At 32.1% G+C, this 22121-nt stretch overlaps 3 protein-coding genes across 13 annotated transcripts; 2 read left to right on the top strand and 1 right to left on the bottom strand.

The window, feature by feature from the left end:
• Positions 1-1081: 1081 nt before the first annotated feature.
• LOC146942504 (EG45-like domain containing protein) lies at positions 1082-2356 on the top strand. 2 transcript variants are annotated; one of them, XM_085756467.1, is made up of 3 exons: positions 1082-1250; positions 1691-1979; positions 2081-2356. In XM_085756467.1, the coding sequence occupies exons 1-3, from the start codon at positions 1082-1084 to the stop codon at positions 2085-2087; spliced, it is 465 nt and encodes a 154-aa protein (XP_085612593.1). In that variant the 3' UTR covers positions 2088-2356. The 2 variants fall into 2 exon arrangements, with proteins under 2 accessions (XP_085612593.1, XP_085612594.1); XM_085756468.1 differs by having other exon boundaries at positions 1090-1250; positions 1697-1979.
• A 7142-nt stretch (positions 2357-9498) lies between these two features.
• On the bottom strand, positions 9499-11062 carry LOC146942503 (putative sugar phosphate/phosphate translocator At5g25400). Its single transcript, XM_085756481.1, has one exon. The coding sequence runs from the start codon at positions 10938-10940 to the stop codon at positions 9891-9893; it is 1050 nt and encodes a 349-aa protein (XP_085612607.1). The 5' UTR covers positions 10941-11062; the 3' UTR covers positions 9499-9890.
• Positions 11063-15058: 3996 nt separating this feature from the next.
• Positions 15059-21719, top strand: LOC146942502 (dihydrolipoyllysine-residue acetyltransferase component 3 of pyruvate dehydrogenase complex, mitochondrial-like). 10 transcript variants are annotated; one of them, XR_015032745.1, is made up of 6 exons: positions 15059-15297; positions 17255-17318; positions 18522-18591; positions 19319-19414; positions 20626-20833; positions 21221-21719. XR_015032745.1 is itself a non-coding variant. In XM_085756463.1 (5 exons), the coding sequence occupies exons 2-5, from the start codon at positions 17316-17318 to the stop codon at positions 21433-21435; spliced, it is 384 nt and encodes a 127-aa protein (XP_085612589.1). In that variant the 5' UTR covers positions 15065-15297; positions 17255-17315; the 3' UTR covers positions 21436-21719. The 10 variants fall into 10 exon arrangements, 5 of the variants coding, with proteins under 5 accessions (XP_085612589.1, XP_085612590.1, XP_085612588.1 ...); XR_015032744.1 differs by having other exon boundaries at positions 15059-17318; positions 20543-20833; XR_015032747.1 differs by having other exon boundaries at positions 15065-17318; positions 19231-19414.
• The last annotated feature ends 402 nt before the right edge of the window (positions 21720-22121 follow it).

The following is a 22121-nucleotide window of genomic DNA, read 5'->3' as shown; positions in this document are numbered from 1 at the left end:
CTACCATTGAAGTCATTGAATCTTCAATAGGTATTTTTATTAAAAAAATTATAAATAAATGGTGAGTCCTATTGTATACATGGAACTCAGTTAACGGCTTTTTTAGTTTACTATCATTATCATTGTAGATGATATTAGGATTGAGTTGTGTGACATACTCCCTCCGGTCCTATTTACAAGAGAAAGTTGATTTTTTAGATACATTGAATAATTTATGTATCTAGTCAAGAATCTAAACCAAATACATAAATTATTTAATGTATCTAAAAAATTAATTGTCTCCTATAAATAGGACCGAAGGAAGTATTAGTGAAGTTCTCAAACCAAGACGGTTCTTAGGCCAAAAATGCAACCAATAAAGGGGAAAATAAACTTTAACAAAAATTGTGAAGCTGTAACTGGAAAGAGAAGGAAAACTGAAATTGAGATCAACAAACGGCCGCAGACTCAAGATCATAATTAAAAAACAGAATAAAATCATATCCACTTACTCACAAATGAAAATCAAAACTCATTTTGACTGAGCTCAAATCCTTGATTGAAAACCTTACAATTAATACATTGAATATTGGCTAAAAAGAACACCACTAATCAGCCGTCGATAATGGAGCTCACGCACGAAGATGATCTTGCATGCTTTCTCATATTCCATTAAGATCTTGGTGGGTCGTTTCTTTTTTTTTGTTTATTTATTTATAAGCTACAAAATCCATTTCAAACTCGTGCCGCGCCGCCGCACTCTTATTTCACATTGGAAACTAAATATATCTGTGTACTTCGGGAAGTATTGGCTTAATCTATAATATATCCTACAAAAATTTGGATTACTACTTACTTGGCAGAGTCGAATGAAGGGATGTTAAAATTCCACAAATTAAGCTCATCGACAAGTTTTTAAAATGAAATTATTAATTTTAATCGTGAACTTGATAACCACATGACGTGATTTCCATTTCTAAAAGTAACGATTAGTTTAAACTTTCAATTAAATGTTAAAAAAACAAACATATACATTGATAGTGAAACAGTAAGTTGTCATCAGATAGATGCTTATAAATTGAGAGTGTGCGCGCAGCATTGGATGTACCATCAAGCAAAAAATTATAGTTTGCGTATATCAATCATAGCTCAAAAACAAATAATGAGGTCATTTATGCTTGTTGTAATAATTTCAAGCCTATTGCTCAAACAAATGAGCATTATTCTTGCAGATGTTGGTACTGCTTCTTCTTATGGTCCTCCATATATACGTGAGTACACCCACCATTTATTCATTCAATACCTCTCTTGTAGTTTAGTGCATCACCTTATAGGAGACTAATCTCTTTTACTACCCCTATAATGATACCGATTGGTTGGAGGTGGTAAAAGTGATTCTTAATGAGTATAATTGATTTTGATATGTTTGAAAGTTTTCGAGTATAAGTACGTAGTGCCATCAACATTTAGTTTAACACTTTCTTTTTAATATTTCGTCTCTTATTTTATGAAATTCTTGTGAGTCCCATTTTTAAAATGTTTGGAACCACACAAATTTCACATATTAATATTGATTTGTTAAAATTCAAATATCAAAGCGAGTATTGTTAGCAATTCTCTTTCGAGTATAATTGATTTTGTCGTCAAGAGACTATATATCTATTCTATATGTTATATTTAGCATACATAATAACAATGTTTGATTGTGCAGCTACAGCTTGTGATGGGAATAGGAGACAACAGTTTCCACCAGGAAATATATTTGTGGCAGTGAATGAAGGGTTGTGGGATAATGGTGCAGCATGTGGAAGGAGATACAGAGTAAGGTGTGTAAGTGGAATCAATAAGCCATGCAAAGGTGGTAGTAGTATTGATGTTAAAGTTGTTGATTCTATTACTTGTACAAGATCCTCATGCCCCCACACTTTCCACATGTCAACTGAAGCATTTGCAGCTATCTCACGCTTCCCTAATGCAAATATCAATGTTGAATACATTCAGTAAGTTTATACATATATATTAATTATTAATTCTTTTTTTTTTTTTTTTTACAATATTCAACCTTATGGTCTAATTAATCTAATCTTGTTCATATATACAGGATATGATCGATATGATATTCCATCGAGAGGTCATTGCTAAATTTTACAGAAATTACTGCAAAGCAAAGTAATGTGTAACACATATATGGGAATTGACTGAATACACGATATATAAATCTAGAGCTACTAGTATATACATTGTTGTTGTTTAATAGTGAGCGAGATTTTGCTTCTCTTAGTAGAAGCTAGTGTTCATCCAATAAAAGTGTAAAACATCCATGCATTGCCCATGGCAAATTAACATACTTAATCACAGTCGTTACAATATTTGAAAATGGAATTGAACAAAAGCAACAAGAATCTAAAACTGGTGAACCAATTAAGTGTACGTTTTGATGAATATATTGAACTAATTAACATCAAATTACGTATAATGTTATTTTTTTCAAATAAAAAACTTGGTATTCGGCTCAAAGACCGACTTATTTGGAAATCAATTTCACTATCCAGTAGCGAGGACCCAATTGAAGGCAGAGCTCTACATAGACTGACCCAACACAAAAATTGTTGACACCTACAGAATTCAAACTTGAGATCTAGAGAGAAGCACACTCTTAGTTCTCAAGCCCTCACGATAAAGTCAAACCTAGGTTTAATTGCTTTTGCATATAATGTTCTTATTTCATAGACTGCTTCCACAAACCTCTAGTGCTTTGAATGAACTAAATTATATTTAATCATAAGCAAGGTTTATGTAATTTGTGAACTCTTCACGCACACAATCATAGATCATTGCCAGTTGCCTGATTTGATTCATTAAAGCTTTACGAGGAAAACAGAAAGATTAATATAGATAATGAATTTTGACCATGAATTAATCTATGAGTGGTCACACACGATAAGGCTTAAACTTCTCCACTCAATCAACCCCATTTTTAGAAAGGTTTCGACCAATTATATATTCACTATGAGGAGTGCTGAGTGGATATTTAATTACTTAATTCAGTTCAACATGCAGTAATATGTGTATTGATACATATCACATCATACATCCACCACTAATTTGATCATCTAGCAGGCATAATCAATTGAGAATATTTATATATTAAGAACGCCAATTAGCACACGAGGAGAAAGTGGTTGGGGAACTCATCAACTTAAAAGGGCTGCCATACTGCTTATTAGTACATCTTATAATTTACTATGTAGTTAGAGGCACGTGTTGATAGTTATTAAGTCGTGCCAGAATTTAATTAATTAACCAAAATGGATTAACCTCATAAAATATAAAAATTCAGAATTTAACTCTTCAAATGGCCAAGAGGTACTAGCATCCACAATGGTGGAGAGAGGTGGTTAGGAAAGTTCTCTCTCTTCAATTTTTGCGAGACATGCATATTAAATTGTATAAAAATTAATAAACTTTGTTGAAATACAAAAACATTGAATTATTAATAGGATTCATATAATAATTTTTAAGTTTGCTAAGATGGTGTGTAAAATTATTAATAGAATTTAATAGAACTCATTTAGTATATGACTCACTAAGCACCTAATGGGCGACTCTATTGTAAATGGTCTTTCAACTCATATTTTAAGAACTTTATAGTGTTTTATTTTATTAAAGTTGTAAGTGTTAATCTTTCAATCAACACTTATCTTTTTACGAAGTACTCCTCTGTCTTAAAATAATACTACCTCCGTCCCGGTATAATTGACCTACTTTGGTTTTTCACACAGATTAAGAAAAGTGTATAAATAAAGGGGAAAGTGGAATATATTGTATTGGGAATGATAAAAATAGTATTATTTAGTGTTATATTGTATTGGGAATGATGAAAGTTGTATTGAAAATTGAAATGGGTCAGTTATTTTGGGACACTTTTTTTTAGAAAATGGGTCAGTTATTCCGGGACGGAGGGAGTAGTTATTTAAGATGCATAATTTTTAAAGAAATGATTAATTGTGCTGATTTCAATTGTAATAATAGTATCATTTACTAATATACACCTTTATTAATTGTAGTTAGTGGAGTACTTAAGTTTGATAAAATTCAATAAATATAATAGTGAAAAAAAATAATAAATACTGCATTGGTATTCTAAAGTGAGAATTATTTTAAAATAGAGAAAAATGTTAAAAAGACAATTATTTTGAGAAAAAGGGAGTATATGTTTAACTTTCAGAGAGCCAAATCAAATAAAAAAAGTTCACGCCATGATAAATCTCTAAAGGGTTAAATATATTTTTTGTCTATATAAATATATCAACTTTTCGTTTTAGTCCCTCTAAATTTTTCGATAAACTTTTAGCCCCAAAAAGATTTTCATCATCACTTTTAGACCGTATACAATAAATTCTAGCTTAAGTGAGTCATATACTAAATTCTTTAGGTTCAAATATGAAATATGCAGACTGTTTACAAAAATGAAATTCTTTAGGTTCATTAATAAATGATGTATAGTGTCTATATTCTTTAGTCAACTCAACTCATGTCTAGCTTTCATATTTTTTAATAAAAATTTTCCAGAAATTGGTAGAATATTATGAAAATCTCTTCTAAAAAAATTTAAATATGAATTTTTATGTCTTACTCCAAATTCAATGATGTTGGTTAGAGCAGTTCTCACTTCAGTTGGTGTGTTGCGGCTACAAAATATTTTTGACACTTGAAAGTTGATAGTTTGCCCAGATGCAGCTTCATATGAGGCTAGAGTATTATTCTTCACGACATTTGCTTCACTAGTGGAGCCTTTGAAGAAGAGAAAGCAATCGTCGGCGAAGAGGAGACGAGAAATAATCGGTTCATTTGTAGAAATTCTAACACTGTGTAAATCTCCTTGTCTCTACTTTTTTTATCAGAGCTGGCAATCCTTCCACACATGAAATAAACAAGTGAGGTGAGAGCGGTTCATCTTGACGAAGAGCTCTGCCTAGGACAATAAGTCATATCGTACCACCGTTGACAAGAAATGACTAATCAACGATTTCCACACATAGCATGATACATTTAACTCATTGCTCCAAAAAGCCCATATTCATCATGATATCTCGAAGGTAATCTCAATCAATGCGATTATATGCTTTGCTAATATCTAACTTGAGAGTGACACGTAATTTTTCGCTTTGGTCTTGGTATGGATGTCATAACATTATCAAGAATAGATCTTTCGGGAACAAACATTGACTGATTATCTAACGAGCATTTGTCAAAAACGAGTTTCAACCAGTTTGAAAGAACTTTGCCCACCACTTTGTACAATACATTATACGATGCAATAGGGTGCCGATTTTGCATAGACTATTGTGTGTCCCATTTTGAAATGAGAGTGATGTTGGTAGCATTCAGTCTTGGTGGAAACACACCTTGAGACAACCGGGAGCATCGTGCTTGATAGACTTTTGAATCACACTTTTTTTTTTTTTGAAAGAAAGGAACCACACATGTTTTGAAGTCGATTATTGCCAGACGGATGGAGTAATAATACTACACTCGTCTCTAAATATAGGATTTGCTTTGTACATTATTCATCTTCGTCAAATTTAATCAAACACTTCTTAACCAAAATGTCCCTACTCATTTTAACTTTTGTCAGTAAAAAGTCATAAATATAGTGAGGGCGAGATAAATTAGGTTTGTAATTTTCAATTGAATGAAGTTATTTATGGTAGCAAAAATCATTTGAAAACTCTCACTGTAGATTTATATCCTAGGTAAATCTATTGAGCATTACGAGAAAAGTCAAAGCCCGCGGCGCAAGCTTAGGCTTCCTAAAAGCATCACAAAAAATTAAATAAGCCAAGTGAATGGTTGTTAGTTGCTACCCAACAAGATGCAGGAAATGCAAATGAGAATTGCAAGGAAAACTCTCTTTTTTAACACTCTTTTTAGCAAGAGATTATGTGTTAGAAAAAATATTAAAAAAGAGTGTCCATAACCTTTCTAAATGCAAATAATCAAGTTAAAATATGACACTAGTAGTTTATTTTATTTTTTGTTTTGGAAAGATATGACACTGGTGTTATTAATTTGTTGAACTAAATAGGATTCTATGATTTACTGAGTAACCAAAATTATTTAAAAGGAATAGACTAACAAGTAACAAAAACATCATCATGAGTTTTTGTAAAAAGAAAATTACATGATGAGGTAGTTCATGAACTAATCACTTTTAGTACCTAATAATAGAGCTACCACCTCCTACTTATGGTCATGGTTTATTACTCACACACACTTTAAAAAAATCAACACCTTACTACAAACAGAGTGTACTGCATAACATGCTAGAAGAACAGGTACAATCATATATGGGTACGGCTGAAATGAACTCATTGATGGGTCTTGCTCTTCATAGACATATTCACAGTCAGAATTGTGCTTTCTACTAGAGCAGGTATTACCCTGTTCGGCAAGATAGTAAATACTCAACGGCCACCAAGCGTAGGTTAGTTACCTTATACCCTCAGCTAAGATCGTGAATGAGTTTGTTGTATTGCATGGTTGTCAAAATTAAGTCAGAGAGTATTGAAAAAAAAAAACGGAGAAACTTACATGAAGTCATTCATGCTTAGAACACTTGTTAAAAGAATTTAAAAAATGAAATTTTGTATTAAAAATACATTTTTAAAATTTTGAAACATTGATTTGATTACACATGCTTTAAAATACATATTATTGTTGTTATATTTGATTCTTTAACAAATGTCTTTACAACATTTAATTTTTTTTTAGAAAAAGTGATGTCATTTACTTTGTATATATGTTTGTTTGGTAAGAACAAGTAGGCATAGTACAAAAACCTAGTATTATGGACTATCAATCAAGCCACCTGTCATATTATCAGCACCATGTCCGACAGTATTGGCACGAGTGGTGTCTTGAAAAAGAGAAATGATATTTTGACAACCACTTTTTGACAACTTTTGGACAACTTTCTCTCTCATACTCACATGATATTGTTATTCTCTCTCTTCCTTTTTCTCTTTCCATTGTTTTTGACCAATAAGAAGTGAGAAAAACAAGGTTGCCAACAAAGTTGTCATCAAATGGATGTCAAAATATCATTACTCGTTGGTTATGTAGTGACAAGAATTGATTTTGATTAAAAATGAATTTAACATAAATGATTATGTTTGGATACATTGACATTGACGTAGAGCTGTGAAGCCCCGATACTTCAAAATGGATGACGTACCGTATCCCCTGCGTATCCTGCACCGATATTTGCCCGATACTTCCCGATACGTATCTGGAGAGTATCCAAATATTAAATTTTATTTTTAAAAAAATAATTATCCGATACTTCCTGATACATCCCGATACGCACGGATACTTGTGTTTTTTATATTATTTTGATTTCTGTTTTTTTTTAAAAAATAAAAAAATAAGAATAAAAACATTATATTACTATAATATATACATTTCATTTATCTTTCTTTGGTGCCAGTACGACCCACACCACACCACACAAACAATTGCATCTTCCCCTTTCTAAAAAATTAGGATTTCAACTTTTTCTTCCAAAGTGGTCGCCGTCCACTTTGGCCACTGTTGAACTGCTCGGCCATTTTCTTGTCAAGGAAAGAAGATGGATATAAGAAAGGACAATCAAGAATGTGAGACATTAGTAGAGATGCGCATGAACCGCTTGATGATGTTGGAATTAAGTTAGCAGAGTTGTCTTTGGATGAACCGGATTTGAAAGTTGATTTGTACCTTGATGATGAGAATGGAGGAGAGGAGATGTAAAAGTTAGTTACATGTTAGTGTTAACTCTTAGCACTGATGTGTTCTTTTTTGGATATAGTGCTTCTTTTTTGGATCGATATAGTATAGCACTAACAATGTTCCTTTTGGATATAATGTAGCATTGATGTATAGCACTGATCGTGCTCTTTTTGGTATATATTGCGTATGTAATTGACTAATGACCACTCTCTTAATCGTCAATATTATTTATATTTATGTTAATGTGCTACGAGCCTGGTTTCGTGTGTTTGTTAATATATTTGCATATTAAAAAAATGGTAATAATTATATTGTACATTTAATTATATAATTTTTTTTATTAACGTATCCCAGCCGTATCGTATCTTGATTTTTGAAATTTTTCCGTATCGGCGTATCGGTGCAGTATCGTCCCAAAATTATATATCTCAACATTTAACTTCTTAATTTATATGTTTTGAACGAGTTAACATTTTTTTTTTTCCTTATATAATAGTGAAGAGAGGAAGACCTTAGAATAGTATATCCCCTCATCTTACATGCTGATACAGACAAAACTATGCCTGCTACCAGCTGCAACTCAAATTAATAGAAACAAAAAATATGAATACTTTCAATTACACGTGTTGATCAGTTGGTTAAAACAAGTGGTACCACTCTCTTTTAAAATTGCCGGTTGCTGCTGATTCACGTACACAGGAAGGACAAAAACTCCAAGTGTGATTTCAAATTATACTGCTATGGTTTAATTTCCAAACATATGATAAGGTTTATGGACAATAAAGACAGAACAAACTTTTCTAGATCACACAACATGAATACAGAGACTATTGTAAGATATGTGATAGTTCTGAGTTCAATCACCATTTAGCAAAGAAAGTAAGTAGTCTTCACTCTCTTTCTCAGCTTTGTCGGACAATCTATTGAATAGATTGCAGTTAGAAAGGGAACAGATGTTCTTTGAGAAGGAAATGTTAGTGGACGTGTCATGTCCTCATCAATTCTATCTTGTGATGTGGCAATTGTTTCATAATATGAGGAAATAGAATAGTGATATGATCATAAGAGTAAAGTGTACACATTGGACAAATGCAGAACAGAACAGGTGCAATTTCATAATAGTCATAACACCAAAATGGTCTGATATCAATGTCAACTTCTTGAAGTATGGTTAAAAGTTCAAAAACAGATTAATCATATTTCTTGATAATAGCCAAATGACAGCAATGAAATAATTTCATATGGCCGTGTTTTAGCCAAGAGACTTCCGCACAAGTCACTGGCTTGGATGCAGATAAAAGAAAAATACATCACTATGGGTCTAGAACTATGTATGAAACCATAACATAATGGACCAATGAGTTAATTTTTCAAACGCTCGAATAACCTGGTGCATGTTTGAGTTGGTGGTAAGTTTGGTGAAATCACAATGCCATCATGATTTTGTTGAATCTCTAAAGTATAGTTTTTATCAAAATTAAGATGGAACATCGTATTTCTACTAAATTTATCGTCAATTCAAATATGCACTCAGGAACATAAGCAGACAATGAACACGGAACAAAAGCAGAGTGATTCCGCAACATGTTGGCTAAGGAACCATGTATTCAATATAAATCATCAGAGTTAAACCATAGCATCCAATTACTATATTATTCCTCACTCAATCTTTTGAATCGCTTTTCAACATCATATAACCAGACCACAATATGCAAGTACAGACAGACATATAATAGACATGTACTAGTATTATGAATAAATAAGCATTTAAACTCAAAATACTGATAGTCCCTACCAACAACATAACATAAAACTAAGCACTGGAAAAGGAAAGTAAAAAATAATAATCATAAATAAATAAAGGATTTGAGACACTTCACTCTAGTAATAACATATTATTGGCTCTACCAGCATCAAAATGCAAATCTCAAACCCTAATAATACTAGAGGAAAAAACAAAAAAAAAAAATACCAAATTTTGGCCATTTTCTCAGAGGATGCAAGTCCCTTGTTTGTTACTACCTCCAGATCTAAACACCAATTGCTCCTCTTCCTCATGATTTATTCTTTTGTTGCATAGTCTTTTTTGTCTTTTCTTTTTCAGATTCTTGAATTATAAGGTAAATGCAATTGAATGAAAATCAATTCTGCTGATCATTTCTCTTGCCTGATCCATCACCTTCTCTATCCTCAAGCAACCTTCCAGTTTCTTCATCAGCTTGTGTAACCTTCTTCTGTGCTTCTTTAGCCTTAAGTGCCTGCAACTTTGAATGATTATAATAAGCCACACCCAAGAAAGCAAGACCATACCCAAACAAATTAATGGGTGTAACAGTATCCTTAATCACACTCCATGAAAAAGCAATCAAAAGCCAATCTTTAACAACACCAGCAACATTCATTGTCAAAGCAGATGTTTTCCCAACAAGAAGAAAAACAGCAAGATTCAAAGCAAATGCACACAAAGAATTAGTCCCAAAAATCACAAAATCAAAATGAAAACTTGAATTCTCTTTCAAAATTGGATACTCCACAAGGATCCAAGGAACAGACAAGAAAACCAAACAACAAGGTGCAACATAATACAAGGACGTAATCGGATTCAATGAAATCCCTTTGGATGTAAGCAAGATTTGAATCATAACCAATCTGGTCGCTTCGAAAGCAACAGCACCAAGCTGTAAAATAACCCCCCATGTATCAAATCTAGCTTCACCATAAGCAGCAACAGCAACACCCATTGAAATGGAAAGCATGTTAAACATGGTATCATTCTTATAAGATTCTTTTCTCAGACCAACGCCGATGGAATAAACAGCAACAGGCATAAGAGCTTTAAGCATTTGAATAAAAGAAACAGAGAGGTAAATGTAAGCGGAATTTGAGAGCCAAAGAGAAAGAGAATAGAGTGCTCCGATTGGAACAACGGAAGAGAGATAAACATCGCGAGACATTGAAACGGGTTCAACGAATTTGAAGACACGAACGAGAAGAATAGCTAGGGTTGCACAGAAAGACATGTGGATCATTGTTAGGGAAATTGGGAATGGCCAATTGTACATCTTTTTGTCTAAGATGTATTTGTTGTAAACGATAACAGTGAATGATAAGAAGATCCATATCGCTACGTATGTGTACGATAATAAGATCTTCTTCATTACTCCATCGCTTACAGATCCACCTTTCCCCATTGTTGTTGTTTGTTAAACTCAAAAGAGGAAGAAGAAGAAGAAGAAGAAGAAAGAGTCTCAGGTTAGAGAGAGAAAGAGAGAGTGATAACTGAATAATTAATTGTTTTGCGACTAGTAAGGATAGAGAAGCAAAGCAACCACTACAAAACAACTCTATAAATTAAATTAAATTAAATACAATTTTTTTTTTATTTTTTTGACATTAATAAATGATAACTTTTTTATTACCATTCAAACTAGTACAGTCATCCCTTAAGGGACACATTTGTGATTTTTTTGGTGGTGATTGGTCAATGTAATTTAAAAGTATGTTATCTTTATCAATTATTGAGTATTATATCCGGTCAAAAAATAATTTTTTATTATATAGTATTATTATAAATAATTAAGATTATTTTTTCTATAATTGCTTGATTGAGTAATTTTTTTTTAAAGAAAATGCTAGGACCTCTCAAAACAAGAAAAATGTTATTTTTATATTTGCTTGTGGAATGTGGAACTTGAACTTTGTCTTTTTATGACTTTCAACTTTTTTTATTTCACGCAAACGATCAAATCATTCATATGACTCTTAAGAATATTATATTGATTTTTAAGTGTTTTTTTGGTTTCGTATGCACAAGAATTGCTTTTTAGTAAATTAATTCTGTAAAATTGATTATGTCTAAAAGGGTGAATAATGGTTCAAATTATTGGTTGAGATTATCTGGAAGAGAAGGTGACCATAGTCACCCCAACAATTAAAAAATATAGTTAAATTACAAAAAAATCCTCAATATAATTTACAAAAAGAAAATGCTAACAAATGTTTCTAGAGTATTATTTAAGAAATTAAGAGAAGTGACTTTAGCATAGATAATACTCCTACCTTGTCACTAAATATAAGTTCTCTCTTGCAAATGTTGGGTGAAAAATTGGTGAAAGAGAGACAAAAGCAGGGTGATTTTAAAATGAGGGAGACCAATTTTGTGAGTGAGTAAAAAATCGAGAGACTAAAAGTATAATTAAACCAAATTCTATTTAATTTAATTTTTAAACAGTTTAATATAAAAGAAAAAAAATGGAGGGGATGAAACATTCCAGTAATTATAAAAGAAAAAATAATGACTAAAAAACCGATTTTGTAAATTGAGGAGTAAGTTAATTTTGAGCAAAGAATGACCAAAATTGTATCCAAGCCAATAATATTAATAGGAAGACCATGACTTCTTTTTTTAATGAAGGAAAACCATGACTTGTTCCCCTCTTTATGTGTGATTTTGTCTCCATTTTGTTGATGTTAAATTTGATAGTTCAGTAGTTCACCAAACTTTTTATACATTTTTTGACGGGCACACCTAACTTTAGATATTGGGTCATTATAATGCAATCGATCTTCATGAGCTTAGCTCAATTGGCAGGAACAATGCATAATTTATGTAAGGTGAAGTTCAAACCACGACTAACACAAAAAAAAAAAAGTATAATGCAATCAAAAAATGTGTTAGTCACACTTCAACAAGTAAACCATTCATTTGTATGACTTAACCAGGCGTGGAGCCAAGGAGGGTGACAAATACGCACAAAGAAATTGACTCAATCGGTGCTTAGACATGTCATAAGTTTGACTGCTAAATTTTTCTCTTCATTCAAATGCTACAAAACAGAGATGGCTAATAACTTGAAACGTGCTTGCCAATTCGAGTTATTGGCGCAAATGTTGGGATAAACCAAATTGGGCCACATTAACTTCTCAATATCAACCAATAAAATAATTGAATGATTGAATTCAAGTGATAAATGAGCTACGAAATCATTCATCTAAGGGAATCAAATTCGAAATTGAACTAAAATAATATTTGATCATACTTTATTTACCTACAGATATAACTTTGATTATCAGTGTCCATTTTCTTTGAAATAATAATGATGATTAAGACAAAATAATTAACAAAACATCAAGTGCAATAGAATGCATTGTATAATATTTCAACACCAAGAGTACCTCCAAGCTGCTATTGTTTGTATTCACGGCACTAATAATTTCCGACACCACTTATTCCATTTTCTTTGCCAAACTTGGCATGTATCCGCCGATAACATTGTTTACTTTTCTGTTCCGTGTGTGTTAGGTGAGGATGGATGACCTATTTTTTGTGTGGGGTTTGGCCGGGAGCACTTTGGTGTCATTAATGGCACCGTGCCATTAAATCTGAGTCATTAATGGCACCAAGATGGATGTGTTGTGTGGCCCAGATGCAATGACAATGTGTTTGTATGACCCAGATTTAATGGCACGGTGCAATTAATGACATCAAAGTGCTACCCGATTTGGCCTTGCATAAAAGTCCATAGACTATATACTCTTTGATGTTGACACCTTACCGTAGAATACTCGGTTCACTCCTAAGTCCTAACTTGCCCAAATGCAGCATATCTGTGCTCTTCATTCAAGGTAGCATTGAATCTTCTATTTTGATTTTAATTGATTTTATTTTTCTTATAATATATTGGAAGCACGACGGAGGATCATCAACTCTTTAGAAGGAGGTGATGTACATACAAACATTTAACAATCAAGTAAATTTGTGATCAATGGGTGTGAGATATTTAGGGTTAGACAATGATTAATAATTTTTTTTTACTAAAATGATTAATAATATTTGTACAATCATTTAATGATAATTTTTGGGACAACCATATTTCAAAAAAAAAATTAGAGACAACCGGTATCTTCCTTCTTTTTTTTTGGAATAAAAACGATAATGAGGGGGGGGGGGGGGGGGGGGGGGAGTAAAAATATAATGAGAGTATGGGAGAGAAAATACTTGTCTTAAAATGGTTGTGAAATTTATACTCATTGTATTTCAGAGTGACAACTTTACAATAAAGGACGATTTTTGTACGTTATAAACTTTGTATTTCAAATTTTATAAGCTTCCTCTTTTCTACTTCATTCCAAGGACAACATGTTCGAACTATATTTTGGTTGAAAATTATAGATACTTAATTGGATATAAATAATTTCATGAAATATCATTTGTCTCAAAAAAATGAAAAAAGAGAAAGAAGAAAGAAAAGCTCTCAAAAAAAAAAGGAGATGAAGTAAAGAAATGTATGTCAAAGAAAACGAATGACCGATGAGTGAGGGGATTAAAATTAGATGAATGATATTTGTACAAGTATTTTGTTACAACATTGTGATAGCTTTATCTCCAATACTCACATCATGTTTTTACTTTCTCTCTATTGTTTTGATTTTTTTATTAAGACATATTTTTCTTTGTAAATCTTTGGTTGACTCGTAAGCTGTCATGCAAATAGTTGTTCAAATAACACATTTCTTAAAATTAAGAGTGATCCAATATATTGTAAAGCTTTTTTTTTTCTTTCTTTTGATAGATGTAATCATGTAAAGTTTTCTTTCTACACGTTTGAGAAAATACTTGGTGATCAATCATATATGTACACTTTTATTCCACCATCACTACGTGATAATTAAATTTTTGTCTATTAAATAATGTATATAAAGAATGATTAGAGAGCTTTCTAAAGTAATATCATGAGTGTTAGGCTCCAATAATATCATAGTAAATATGTCGCACTTAGGACGGGAATGAGCAAAACCAAATGGAAGAAGAGCAATTCTTAAAAAATAATCATTGTTATTATCTGTACTAAGATGGAAACATGTTTGTTTTGTTTGGATGGTTATGATGTGAATATTATGTTATCTTCATCAATGACACGGTGGCATTGGAGTCACATTACTGAGCAAGCGTCCATCGACCAACAGAAGCCACACCCACACTAGTCCTTTTTTCCTTCTAAATAAACGGGAACTGGATCAGATTCAATATACCATTGTTTTAGTTTTCTTCTCTTTTAGTGAACAAAAATAATGTAGAGTATTGTGATTTGTGACGCTGATTTTTTTTGGACTGAGAGACTTTTCTATTAAATTAATTGGCTTACGATTTTGTCTTCTCTATTTTACTAAAACAATTTTGATCCTCTAATTTTTTCCCCTGTGATTTTGGTCCCTAAACATTTGGTCCAACTCTTCATTTTGCTTTCAACTTGAATGACGTGACACATTGTTAAATGACATGGATATACCATGATGGTTTGGCACCCACGTCTACTAACCTAGATAGAAAAATGAATGGATGTATTTTTTACGATTTTGCCCTTGGAGGGGTATTTTCGTAAATTGGTTAATAACCATCTCCCCCATATATATATGTTTGGTACGGTTTCAATTCATTCATTCCCACTATTTCATTCATTCCTACCCACTACCTCATTCATGTCTCTCATCACTTGAGTCCGGTTCTTCTTCTTCCTTGGTGTGTTTTAGTGATTGATCAAGAAAAAGGTTGGTATTCTATCTTTGATTCCCATGCATGTTTATGTTTTGTGAAGCTTTTGTGGTTTCTATGTGTTTATTGTTTTTTTGGGTGATTTTCTTTTTGTATTGAATTTTAGATGTTGATTTTTTTTAATAAGGTTGTTTGAATTTGTTTTTTAATTGATTTTGGTTTTTTTTTTACTGATTTCGGTTGCATGTTTGAGGAAACCATCTTTTATTTTGAATTGAAATATGCTGGGAACCCAGAATTTGAATGGCTTTGTGATAGTAGGTAACAAGAATGTGAAATGATGTTTTTCTTCTGTTATATGTTGATTTTTTGTTTCTCGGTTGATTTTTTCATTTGGTTGTTTGATTGTTTGAGTTTGTTTGTGTTGGTGGGTTTTGTTTTTTGCATGTTTTGTTTTACTTTACTGGATTTTGTTTTCATGTATGCATGTTTGTTTTGGTTGTCAAATGCTTATGATGAACAAACTGCGTTGGATAGAGGAAATTGGTTACTTTTCTCATTGTTACACTTCAATTGGGCTTATGTGACTGGTGGAAAACTGGGTTGAATATAGGAAATTGATTTCTCTCTTTGAATTTGATTCACACATCTGTGATGTTATGTTAGATTTTTTTTATAAAATGCAATAAATTTTTGTACAAGAATTTTTATACATGCTTAAAAATTGGATACAACTAATGCATGCTTGCTGTCTCATTTGGTGTTAACAAATTGCGTTGAAGTAGCAAACTCAGTTGGAAAAAGTCATGTATAATCTCAAGTTTTTGGTGGAAAAGGTTCTATTTGAGAATTGAGTTTGAAAGAATTTGAGAATCTCAATTTTGTGAATAAAATGATACTGGGCTTGATTTGAAATGTTTGTAATACAAACAGGTTTGTTTCTCTGAAGCAAAATGATACTGAATTTTGTGTAGTTCATAAATTAGAAATCTCGGATATTGCTTCATTTTTTTTTGATATCGATGGTATTTTGCGTGAGAATCATGATCATTTCGCTGCACTCTCTGAACTAATCACATTAGTATTTGTTCTGAAATTTGAGAATGAAGATATTGATTTTCTAATGGAATCAATGAATCTTCATTTTGTTTATTTCATTTTGTTTTCCTTTCACTGGATATGTCATTTTCTTAATGACTGAATTATCAAATTATGTTGTCTGCAATATTGGTTTCTTTGCTTTTCTTTGTGATTTTGGGTCTGTGTTTGAGTAGTGAAACAATCTGTTGAAAAGCTTAAGTAATTGTGATGTGGTTGGTGACTTTGAGACCAAGTAACCTTAAGGCTTTTCTTTGTGATTTGTTGTTTTCAATTTTTGGTTCCGGAACTGATATAGTTTGTTCATACGAGATTTGGGTGAAAGATGATGTTTGGATAAATCATTGGTGTATAAGGACTGTCTTAGAATGAGATTATGATGGTAGTGTTTGGTACAAAATTTGGGATCAGCTTTGCTTCAAAAGTATTGAAAACAAGTTTGCTGCATAAATTTAACTATAAATAAGTTAACTATGATGATGGCATTGGTCCCTACAAATATCCGACTCCCTTTGATTATATAAGACAGATTAAGTAGTATGGGCAATGTGTTGTAACATTTGACTGTTGCTTTGTCTGAATGCATCGTTTCTATTAGTTGTTGATCTTTGTTATAGTGCTAAGCTTTGCATTGAAGATATTCACTTTCTAGCAGTTGTTTAGGTTGTGTTCTATTGGCAATGAACTTATTTTCTTTTCTTTGAAAAAACATTATAGCTTGAATTGGTTTAAATTTAGTAGAGTTGAAGTTCTCTAATTGAGTAATTGAATGATGATTTTAGGAATCCCAATAGATTTAATGATTAAACTATGTCTATTACCTTTGAATACTATCCTTGATTCTAAATTGATGATTAAACTGATTTGGGCTGTTTGGGAACTGTTTTTGGATGAATTTTGACATGTTTCATGCAGGAGAATTGGGTCAGATCTGCAGAATTGTAGATGGCCTTGCTGTTTGTGAGGCAATTATGACATGGTGATTTTCTTTTTCTTTTTTGGGTTACTTTTATTTTTATTTTTGCGGATGTGTGATTGGTATTTACTACTATCATCATATTGCTTTATACTGTTATTATTATAGTCCTTTGTGGTTGCAATATAAACTTTCATGATGACTTTTGGATTAGCCCATGAAAAAAAGATGCCTTTTTTTTTTTTGCTGTGATCTTCTTCCTCTATTTACACTTCATTGGGTTTACCATATTCTAGGGAAATTAGTATATTGTGTTAAAATTTAAAAGAGTGTATGATTTTGCCTGTCAACCGTTTCTTTTATTAACTCATGGTTGTTAATTGAACCAATAATTATGTTTTGTGCATATTTTTGGTATTCACTTTCCTGGTTTGAAATGGAACAATACCTTTTTACAAATTAAGCTTATTCTGTAGAAGATGGGCACATAAAAATAAATTAAATTTCTATCTAAATGCTGCAAGTTTGTAAACTTGGTATATGATTGTAAATCAGTCTTCATTACTGTAATTAACACCGCGACTTAACGCCGCAATCTACCTTTGCTTGAAGTGCTATTCTATCTGATAACAAGTCTCACATAATATTCACAAAGAGAGAAAGAATATGACTGCTGATATAATGTGGTTTGAAATTTTAACGATTTGAGAAGAAATGTAACTGACGTATTCATTCCACCATTGATGCCGCGATTTGATGCAGCACTCTACCTTTAACTTGATGTGCAGGCTATCCTTTTTTTTTTATGAAATCATTGTAACTTGGTCTGTTATATGCTTCAACTCTTTTTCAATCTTTTTTACTTGATTCTTCAGCAATATTAATTGATTCAAATGTACTGTTCGACATAGATTCTCTATTAGACTGGTGCCATTCTCTTGGTATGTTTTTTTTCCTTCTTTTAAATTGAACTTGGTAGTGCTCAAATCTTCATTTTTTACTCTTTTACATTCACATATTTTTCAAGCTGGTCTTTTTGTATATGACATTTTCTGGGTTTTCTTCACTCCTGTGATGGTTAGCGTTGCGAAATCATTTGATGCTCCAATCAAGGTTAAAATCTTTGCCGAGTGCAATGGAAATATTTGTTTCTAATTTTTGTATACGTTCGTGTTAATTTTTGTAGTCTACTGGCCATGATAACCATCTCATAAAAAAAAAACTTATGAAGTTCTTTCTAATTATGTTAATTAAATTGTTTTGCAGCTTTTGTTCCCCACAACAGATTCTGCAAGGCCATTTTCAATGTTTGGACTTGGTGATATTGTTATCCCAGGTAAGATTACTCTGTTGATGCATTGATGTCTTTATTTTGTGAAATTGGATCTAAAAATACAGTTTAGTTCTTAGTATAAATTTGGTGTCAGATTTTTTCCAACTGTGCTGGGTAGATTGAGACAATGGAGAAGGGACAAATAATTTTGACTTATTTACAGTGTGCATTTCTCCTTGCTGTCACAGCATGACTTCAAGTTTTTGGGACTTAAAATTGCCATGAATTTGCTAGAAATGGTTTGTTAAAATGCCTGCTCTAACCGGTCCTATGGGGAACTGTAATACTAATGAAAAATGTATAAGGGAATGGATGGAATGGAAAGGATATGTATCCCTTCTTCTCCCTGTTTGGATGATTAATTGATGGAACAAAGTGGAAGGGTCACAAATGTAAAGTTTCTTTATAGGTTCTACAACCTGCAATTTGAAAGGGAACAAAAAAAAATTAGGGTTCGAAAAGGGAATGGCTACTCTCTGTTTCTTCCCTTTTATAAGTCTGTAAACTTCCAAACAATGAGATTTTTCATTAACCCTTTTCATTATTTATACATATATAAATATAGTGATAGAGTTTGAAAAACTGTTTTGACAATTTGCAAGAATAGTTCGTCATGCATTTGGAGACTGATATACATTGCAGGGAGGTACATTTATGGTGTCCTCTTTATTAGCTGCATTTGTTGTTTCTCATAATGATCATCTCCCTGCCTTTGCTTCTACATGAGCAGCTGAGAGGAGGGTCATTCCAGGTTCAGGTGGTGAAGAATTCAAGTTTGCTTCCTTCATGGCCGTGACCCTCAGCTGTGATCATCGTGTTATAGATGGTAATTATTCTTAATCTGATGTTGTTACTTATGCTATATAATTTATTGATCATTGACATATATTACTTTACTGTTTAGTGGAGCTAAATCCCTTTTGTGACTTAAATTTAGCCTTATTTTTGTGATCATGGGTTGAATCACCATTTGTCCTTGATATTTTGATTGTCTGAGTCTGACAATTTAGTCCCTCAAATATAGGAAATGACAATTTAGTCCATTGAATTAAAAAACGTCAATTAATAGTAATTTTCTCAAATTTAACACCACAATTTTAAATGTTCTATATTGTCCAACTCACATGCATGCAAGAGAGAATTTCATAAGTTTTGATGGATGTTTTTTAAAGTGATATTTTGTTGGAGGGACTAAATTGATTGAAGTTCTCCAATTTAAGAGCTAAATCATCTGATTCCCACAATTTTAATAACCAAAATGGTGATCCGCGCAGAGAAACGGGCGATTGGTGCCGAATGGTTGAAAGCATTCAAAGGCTGTATTGAGAATCCATAAACCATGTTGTTGTGATAGTAAATAGAAGGCTCCGATGAAGTACTCAATTCCTTTTTTCGAGTGATAGTTGTATGCGGGAGATAAGATTTGATCACCTGGTATTAACCCATTTGGGTTTGGTTGATTGTATCCCTGACCAATTTTTTATTTAAGTATTTACTCTCTTACAATAAATTTTGCAAATTTGTAATTTTTTAATAAGTGAGGGTAGATAAGGCATTGAATTTTGGTGTGAATGATTGAACACTAATTTTATTTTATTGGCATCTCACCTTGTGTTGATCGAGTATGCATTTCGGTCAAGTGTCGAACATGCGAACTTGAAATCATCAACCCAATTTATTCAAACCTTAATTATAGTTTGATAGTCTAAATATTTGATATATGAGTATGAGCAGTTAAAACATCTGTGTTTGTCGAAACACATTGTGTGCTTTTCTTAGCTCATATGAATAGTGTTTGTTTCAGTGACTTGCATCATAAGTTATTTAATGTTGTGCATGTTTGTTTGCTTTTTTCTTTTTCAAGCTGAGATCAAGGGAATAATATCAGCTTCTGTAACTGTCAGAATAAGTGTTTCTTAGTTAAGTTTTTTTTTTCTTTTTTCTTCCTCACTAGACTAGCATTAGACAACGAAGAACCAAAATTCTTATTATGCGACCTTCGTTCTCAAATTTACGAAGAATGGCAATGTTCTGTAGTTTGAAATAAGCATAAGGAATGCAACGAAAGAAGCAATTGAGGAAATAGATAGATCAAAGTTAGAGTATAGTTGCAGTAGACAGAGTCGTGCAGCCAGATCATGTCCAAACTGTTTTATGAGACAAGTCTCTAGCCGGCTTCAAAATGCTGGTTTTAACAGTGCCATTTGTAATACTGAATGGACAAGTTCACATAATCTTCCATCAGGTAATTTGATTTAATTAGTAATTTTTACACCTTAAACAATCATTCAACTTATAATATGATATAATATTTCTTACAAATGCATGCATCTTTTTCTCTTTTTTTGAAACTGTAACACTTTTTCTTTTAGTAGTTAACAAACTTGTCCCATATGATCTCTTTTGACTTTAAGTCCCTTTTAAATCACTAAAATATTTTACCTTTATTTGTAGCACTATTATTAATCAGGACCATTAGCTATATTGACAAGAATGTATTAGGTGTTAGGTGTGTGTGTGTTTTTGAAAAGCAACAGGATTTCCAATTAAAAAAATAAGAAGAATAAGCTTCAAGAAATTATTATGAAGTGATCAAAATCTAACAATTATGTATGCCATTACAACTATGCAGGGGAACATACATTTTTGGATGTGATGTATAGTACAAGCAAAGAGAAAACAGATATTAGGGCGATAATAGAACTAAACTTTCGAGCACAATTTGAGATGGGAAAAGCAAGCGAGGACTATAACCGTCTTGTGAGGAAACTCCTTGAGGTTTATGTAGGAAAAGCAGAGAGATTAAGCAACATAATCAGTATGGCAGCTAAAAGTTGGGGAGAGTGATACCTTTATTGCTTGTGCTACAATTGATGGTATGGTTGAGGGGCAGGAATGATGGTACCCTTTTTGTAAGTGTCACCACAGTGTGACTCCTGATTCTGGTGCATATTATTGTAAAGCATGTGTTTCAGATTGTGCCTAGGTTGGATTTCAATATATATCAGCTGGCACAGATGCTGCAATTAGAGGGAATGAGCAGCTATTAGAAGCAACTCACATTCCTTAAAAATATTGACTTTGTAGCTTTAAAATTATTTTTTAATAATGAATGATGATTGCTTATAAAATGTTGAATACCATAAACATATGCAGCTGTTCTGCCCATCTGCATACCTTCTGAAAGTATTTTAAGTTGAGACTTCATAAAAATATTGCATTGAGGTTTAGGGAAGAAAAATTCTAAATATGCGAGTGTCCATACTCCTACATTATTATCTTTTTGAGATGAAGGACACCACTATATCATTGAGTTATAACTAAAATGAAGGTTCAAATTATAGTTCTTGCACCCATAAATGAGTTAATAAAAATAAGAAGGAAACAAATCAATTTATGATTTTTGAAACAAAAGAATGTTGGAGTACTACCTCGACAATCCATACTCCTAGATCAACAATATTTTTCAACAAAAGATAAGTACTGTAATTGAAGATCAGAATAAAACAAAATTGTATAATGCAACTTCAAAT

The sequence above is a fragment of the Medicago sativa genome, chromosome 3, assembly GCF_051527215.1.
Source record: "Medicago sativa cultivar Bolivia chromosome 3, Bolivia_mono, whole genome shotgun sequence".
NCBI classification, from domain to species: Eukaryota; Viridiplantae; Streptophyta; class Magnoliopsida; order Fabales; family Fabaceae; genus Medicago; species Medicago sativa.
Note: the sequence above shows the minus strand (reverse complement) of the source record. Positions and strands in the feature narration are given on the sequence as shown.

Coding starts and splice junctions, on each gene's coding strand:
- LOC146942504 (XM_085756467.1), top strand. CDS start 1,082: ATGTACCATCAAGCAAAAAATTATAGTTTGCGTATATCAATCATAGCT. Junction 1,251..1,690: donor TTATGGTCCTCCATATATAC/GTGAGTACACCC, acceptor TTGATTGTGCAG/CTACAGCTTGTGATGGGAAT.
- LOC146942503 (XM_085756481.1), bottom strand. CDS start 10,940: ATGGGGAAAGGTGGATCTGTAAGCGATGGAGTAATGAAGAAGATCTTA.
- LOC146942502 (XM_085756461.1), top strand. CDS start 18,330: ATGGTTAGCGTTGCGAAATCATTTGATGCTCCAATCAAG. Junction 18,369..18,521: donor CATTTGATGCTCCAATCAAG/GTTAAAATCTTT, acceptor ATTGTTTTGCAG/CTTTTGTTCCCCACAACAGA. Junction 19,415..21,220: donor TGATCATCGTGTTATAGATG/GTAATTATTCTT, acceptor ACAACTATGCAG/GGGAACATACATTTTTGGAT.